We start from the raw sequence: 6,729 nt of genomic DNA, 5'->3' as shown, positions 1-6,729 counted from the left end.
TTTTATTAAATTTCCGTTTAATAAAGTTTATATTGTTCAACCAACTTTGGGATTGAATACTTCATATTCACCCCTTTCACGCTACACCCGCAATTTTTAAAGAGCTGTGACGGTGATGAACCAAAGAGAGAGAGAGAGAGAGTGCACCTGATGCATGGGTGGGAGGGAATCAAAATCAGAGCTGGTACAGTTAGTGTACATATGATATAAGTGATTTTTAAGAGGTTTAATGTGTTAACGTTGCCAATAAATGTTTTATAATATATTTTCTTCTTCTTTTTTCTTAGGTAAGAAAATGACAAAAAAGTCCTTGCAACAGTTTGCAAAAGATTAAACAAGTGGGTTTTTTGTGGTATTTTTATTTAAATAGATGAAATGAGAGAGGTTTATTGGTATTTTTGAGTTTAAAGGATGAAATTTGTGGATTTTATGGTATTGTTAAATTTAATGGATGACATTAGAGAGGATTATTTGTATTTTTGAGTGTAAAAACATGTATTAAGGGGGTTTATTGTTTGTTTTAAAATTGAACTGTCATATTTTTGATAAATTTAAGAAATTAAATGTTTATATATTTAAAATGTCATACAAAGTATAATAAACTATGATCTGTACCTTCTACAACTGGTTTTCTCATTTTTTTAAAATTAAAAATGTATACAGTTTTGTGTTTATATCTGACACAATTTTTTATAAGAAAAACAACTTGTGTTACATGATTTTAACACAACAATGTGTCTATATAAGGACAACACATTTTGTGTTATATGTAACACAATTAGTGTGCCAATCATACAACACATCTGTTGTGTTGTATTTTCCAACACAGTAAGTGAGTAAATTGTAACACAGGGTCTGTGTTGGAAAATACAACACAACAGATGTGTTGTATGATTGGCACACTAATTGTGTTACATATAACACAAAATGTGTTGTCCTTATATAGACACATTGTTGTGTTAAAATCATGTAACACAAGTTGTTTTTCTTATAAGAAATTGTGTCAGATATAAACACAAAACTGTATACATTTTTAATTTTAAAAAAATGAGAAAACCAGTTGTAGAAGGTACAGATCATAGTTTATTATACTTTGTATGACATTTTTAACACATAAACATTTAATTTCTTAAATTTATCAAAAATATGACAGTTCAATTTTAAAACTAACAATAAACCCCCTTAATACATCTTTTTACATTCAAAAATACAAATAAACCGGTAACGCTTTATATTAAGGTGTGCTTGTTAAGTATTAATAAGATATTAATAAGCATTAGTAAGATGCTTATAATTTGCTTATATGCACTTATAAAGATATTAATAAGCTGTTTATTACACCATTATCTAAAATATGGTGTGATGTCAATCCAATTAATTATATGCTTGTAAATATTTAATATGCAATTTGTAAGATACTTATTACAGTATTATATATTATCAGGTTAATGGGCCGGTAAGAATATGCTTATAAAGATATTAATAAGCTAAACATGAATTTCCATCACACTCTGTGCTGGTCACATGTAAATATGTGTAAATAACTTGTCTATTATAAATGTCCGAACATAAAAAAAATATATATATTGAAGAGGTAGTCAAGTGTAAAAATGCATAAAAAACATTCACTAGGGAGTAAGCTGTCCAGGACACCTGTGAGCATATGTGCTTGACCAACATGTCTGTGGTGAACTGTAATACCACCGCCGGCCAATCGAGGGCGCTGTTATGTAAGACGTGATGGAGTTGGAGATTAAAACGGTGACTGCTTGTGGATCTGAAGAAGCAGCGGGGCTCCTAGCGCTCGGAAATACAAAACAACATCGATTTATAACTTTACAAACGTCATGCTAAAACAATAAAGCCAGACTTACATTTAAATGTAAACCTCTGAGCTTCAGACTTTCACCCACGTCAAGAAAAGCGCTTCTCCACCGCGCAGTACCGGTGCTAATTAGCTTGGCGAGAGCAACCCCTTAAAACAACTATGTCAGATAATCCAACTCTTTAAAATGGGACAACTGTTGGAAGGGTCGGGGAGGAATTCGGATTCAGCCCAGAAAGCTGGAAATAATCGAGTTTGTTTGTATGTTTACCTTTCCGTGGATTTCAGGCTGGCTTGTCTGCAAACGTCGTATCAGGTTTTCTGGTGTTTTTGCCTGTGATGGTCGCTCCACACAACGTCTTATTGAGGGTCGTCTTTAATATAACATTTGTCCATATATGTACTTCTCTGTTTCTACCTGGATTAGACATTTTTCACCTACATCACAGACACGATTCATTGAATTAGCATCTTCCAGGGCGGGCTGCAGCGCTCTGTGTTCTGATTGGATCGCTCTGCATTGGCTCCCGCCCTCCTCCACCAGCAGTCATTATGATTGAATATCATCTTCGAAGAGCATTTTCGTGTCGTTTTTATTCGTTGACGAAAAAAGTCTGTCAATTTATTTAAAGTTTTCCTGTCTAGGCGGGAGTTTTTGTTTCGTTTTCGTTTCGTTTTCGTTGGGTAAATAGTGTCGTTGACGAAGACGATGACGAAAATTTTTCGTCAACGAAATTAACACTGGAGAGTATTTAGCTGCTCCCCAACCCTCTCCCCGTGTGTTCTTCTTTTGCATTCATGTGCTTCTCCTCAGATTGTTACATATGGCATCATTTTGGTTTTTTTTTTCTAAGCGGAACAAATCGAGAAAGGGCATCGTCGTCCCAGAGAGTCATCAACAAATCAGGGCATACTTACACACAGACAACGATTCTGAACTATGACAAGGCTGGACTGTTAGCAGACAGTTCAACAGAACTGCTGAAGGAGAGCAGAAATCGAGGACCCTAAACAAAGCAGGCCTCGACTGAACCAAATGACTATAACTGGACAGATTAAGGTGAAAACAGAGCAAAAGCAGGACATGGTGGGAGTGTCAAAATAATAAGACGATGATCCAGGATATGGATAATGATGGATGAATAGATTCTTACCAAGAAAAGCCTTGTTGGAAAAAGTCAAATTTGACTTTATCAAGACATTAATTCTCCAAAGAGAACGTGTCTTCCCTGTTGTAGAGTTTAGTGGAAAATTGCTTCTTGATGTGAAATAAAAAGCAAACATGGTTAATTCCCTGTTGAAAGTATTAGATTCACCATATGGTTGTACCTTTGCATGGACTTCAGTTCATCTTCATTGAAGCAGCCAGAGTCCTAATCTAAAGTCACATGAGACACTACCTCACCTTTTTAGACGATTCACACTTTAAGCCTAAATTCTAGGGGTGTGTATCTTTCTCTCTCACACGATTCAATACGCATCTCGATACATGGTCCACGAATCGATACAAAAAAGATATACCTTATTTTGAGACGATACGATACAGACCGATTTACTTGCCTAAATCGATACAATCTAGATATTTTTCATTCATTTAGCATTCAACACTTATAAAGTATATTTTTAAATAAAGAAACTCTCTTTTTAACTGACACTTTTTATTTTGAACAACAAAAAATGTACATAACTTCAAACAAAAAAGGGGGGGTTTTTGGCCTTGAAAGCAGTTAGGTTTGTCATTGTAAAAAAAACAAATAACATTGTGCATCAGATACAGTGCCGTGCACTGCTTAAAGTGCTGTAAAAATAAATAAGGGTCCTGTTATTTTGCACAAAACAAAAAATATTTAACAGGGCAATTCTAAACTTCAAACCCCCAAAAATACAGTGTGCTGCAAAACATGTGTCACACTCTGGTCCAGAGTGTGACCGGCAGGTCCAAGGCAAAGGCAACAGACATACACTTTGTGTCTATGAAAAAAATACTTTTGTGTTTATTTAACAGCAGGCAACAGCCTCACTGAAGCCAACATTAGACACATTACCCCCAAACACAGTGAACATGGCAATTTATAATACATGGCCCCTCCCCAGGACCAGGTTGTTTCACTTTGGGCTTAATGACTGACTTTTGGTCAGGCACTACAAAAGCCTGCCAAAAGCAGAGCTCGGGTCCTTTGACCAGGAAATACAACTGAAAGGTAAGCAAACATAAGTCAACAACATAATACAATTTAACATAATACATCCAAACAAAACACCCAAAATAATAAAGGAATTGAAACCTGTGTGCATGTGTGTTTGTAGTGTCATCAGGGATCTTGCTTAGATGTTTTGCAGTAGAGTGTGTGCACCCACCCAACTGGCATTAGCTTGGTCCCTGAATGTATGTTGTGCATGTGTGAGTTCCTGTGTGGAGTTTCAGATGGGTGAAATTGCCACATTGCTACTTCAGATTTTTCTTAAGGAAGATTAGCTGGTCAACATGCTCTTTGATTAAACTGCGCTGTGCTGTAACAATGTCACCAGCAGTACTGAAAACTCTTTCTGATGGAACGCTGGTGGCAGGTATGCACAAATAAATCTTAGCCAGTGAAGACAGCATTGGCAGATCCAGCTGGTCTCTCCACCAGAGGAAGACATCTCCATCCAAAGGCAAAGCATCACGGTTTCTGTACTTCCAGACTTCATCTTTTGCAAGGTCTCTGTAGGACCTCAGGGGTGCACTCGTTTCTACAATGTCACTGAACATCTGATCCAAAGCCTTCATCTTTTTGGGGGGGAGGCCACCATCTACAGTTTAAAAAAAATAGAAAAAAATTAACTAGGTGGCTCGCAAAACAATCTTTTATAACTAAAATAATTATTAAATTGCAGTTGCTCGTAACATGTAAATTCAAAACTGTTAAAAACTGTTCATTGAAAGCGTTTGAGCTTTATCCATTAGCATAGTTCTATTAAAATTTAAAGAAAACTGTATTTTAAAAGTTGTCTTGTTCTTGGCAACACCACACTAAACCCACCTGCACTTGTCTCGTTCTTGTTGTGAGGACTGTCTTCACCTGGAGATGGGTTTCTTTGTGTGGGACCTTTCTCAGATTCCTTTTGTCTGTCCTCAGTTGTCTGTTGATAATATATCATACATGTTTAAATATTACATAAATACACAGATGAATGAATCCACAGTCAGAAATTATGAGAGCGTTTCTGCATTTATATGCATGTGTTTTAAAAAAACAGGTGCTGAATAAAAGAGTAAACAAGGTGTGAAATAAACATAAAAGTAGCAGCTTACTTTCTCATGTAGGGTTAGTGCCTCACTTAAAGTGTCGAGGTAAATCTGGTCTCTGGTTTTGTCATCATCAATGAAGGACAACATTTTGAAGCGTGGGTCTAAAGCACTGGCCACATGCAGCGTGTCCTGAAGTCCTTGGTACCTGAAAAATTTAAAAGATAAGAAATTAGAATTTTTGAAAAGTTTTTCCCCATAAAATAATAACAGTAGAATAGTTCTTACCTTTTATTAAAGTCTTCCAGGAACTTGACCTTCATTTCAGTGATGATGTGGAGCTCATCGTTGAGTGGTTTAAAATGCTTTTTCAGTTTTGCCTGAACAGGAGCGACCATGGAGAGGGTAGGGTTGTCTTCCTCACACAGGAGCGCTGTTGCCACTTTGACTGGTTTCATAAGTTTTACTATTGCCTCAACTGCAGCAAGATCTTCTTCTGTCAAAGTATTGACATCCTCGCCCCTCCTCACCTCTCTTGACATCAAACTTGCAAAAACTGCAGGCTGTTGTTCCAAAAAGTGATCCAACATGTCATAGGAACTATTCCAGCGAGTGCATACATCCTGAATGAGCTTGTGTGATGGCAAACCAAGCAGCAGCTGGTTCTGGCGCAGGATGTCAGTGGCTTTTGGGCTGTGATGAAAAAAAGTTACGATTCTCCTCACTCGGCTCAGCACTCTTGCAGCATCTTTCACTTGAAAAGCTTTCTGTGAAGCCAGGTTAATGGTGTGGGCAATGCATGTAACATGAGGGGTCATCTCAGCCTCTTGAGCTGCTGTTATCATATTTCTAGCATTGTCTGTCACAAGTGCTGGATTTTTGTTTTCAATCTTCCATTCCTTGCAGGCATTTATCAGAAGGGCGCCAATATTTTTTCCAGTGTGCGTCTCGCTGAACATACGTGTTTGCAGGACGTGATTTTTCATTGACCACTCTGGAGAGATGTAATGCACGGTTATTGTTACATAGGAATGAGTTGGACGTGAAGTCCACGCGTCTTTGGTCAAAGCCACTCGTTCCGCAGTGGACAGAGACTCTAACACATCACTCTTCGCCTTCTCATAGAGCTCAGGAATGCATTTTTCACTGAAATGCTGCCGAGTTGGAAGTTTGTACTTCGGTTCTAAAATACGTATCATTTGTCTGAACCCAACATTATCAACAACGCCATACGGACGCATATCTTTGCAGATGAAATAGCCTATAGCTTCGGTTATTGCTTTTGAGCGGCTGGAGTTGTCAGCTAGTAAACTCTGAAAGAAGCTGCTAGCCCTGGCAGCACTCGCCTCGGGGTCTCCGACGCTTTTCCCTTCCGACTCCGTTTCGATTCCATGCCGTCTTCGTGAATGAAGAGCGAGGTTTGTCGTACTTCCAGTATACTTTATGCTAGCTTTGCATATTTTGCAGACTGCAGCTAATTTATCCAGGGTACCCTTATCGTTTTTCAGAAATCCAAAGTATTTCCAAACTTTTGATTTCAGGTTAGCCGGCGCGCCGTGAATAGCTTTGTCTTCCATGTTTCTCTACTCATAATCCAGACCTCTCGCGGTAGTTCACCTTTAGCCAATAGTAATTGAGTTGACTGGTGGAAGCGAGCTTGGGATTGGACGTCTTC

The 6,729-nt window shown here is 37.9% G+C and overlaps 1 protein-coding gene across 1 annotated transcript; it reads right to left on the bottom strand.

Annotated features, from left to right (window-relative positions):
• Positions 1-4,332: 4,332 nt before the first annotated feature.
• Positions 4,333-5,988, bottom strand: LOC118600201 (zinc finger BED domain-containing protein 1-like). The gene is made up of 3 exons (XM_036217226.1): positions 5,343-5,988; positions 5,121-5,262; positions 4,333-4,948 (listed from the first exon to the last, which is right to left on the bottom strand). Exons 1-3 carry the CDS (start codon positions 5,897-5,899, stop codon positions 4,790-4,792), a joined length of 858 nt encoding a protein of 285 aa, XP_036073119.1. The 5' UTR covers positions 5,900-5,988; the 3' UTR covers positions 4,333-4,789.
• Positions 5,989-6,729: the final 741 nt, after the last annotated feature.

The sequence above is a fragment of the Oryzias melastigma genome, linkage group LG19 (assembly GCF_002922805.2).
Source record: "Oryzias melastigma strain HK-1 linkage group LG19, ASM292280v2, whole genome shotgun sequence".
In the NCBI taxonomy this organism is placed as follows: domain Eukaryota; kingdom Metazoa; phylum Chordata; class Actinopteri; order Beloniformes; family Adrianichthyidae; genus Oryzias; species Oryzias melastigma.
Note: the sequence above shows the minus strand (reverse complement) of the source record. Positions and strands in the feature narration are given on the sequence as shown.

Bases quoted from the DNA above. Each gene is read 5' to 3' on its own strand.
- LOC118600201 (XM_036217226.1), bottom strand. From the start codon at position 5,899: ATGATAACAGCAGCTCAAGAGGCTGAGATGACCCCTCATGTTACATGC. The intron at 5,263-5,342 runs GTAAGAACTATT...TAAATTTTTCAG, and splicing joins CTGGAAGACTTTAATAAAAG to GTACCAAGGACTTCAGGACA. The intron at 4,949-5,120 runs GTAAGCTGCTAC...TATTATCAACAG, and splicing joins CACTAACCCTACATGAGAAA to ACAACTGAGGACAGACAAAA.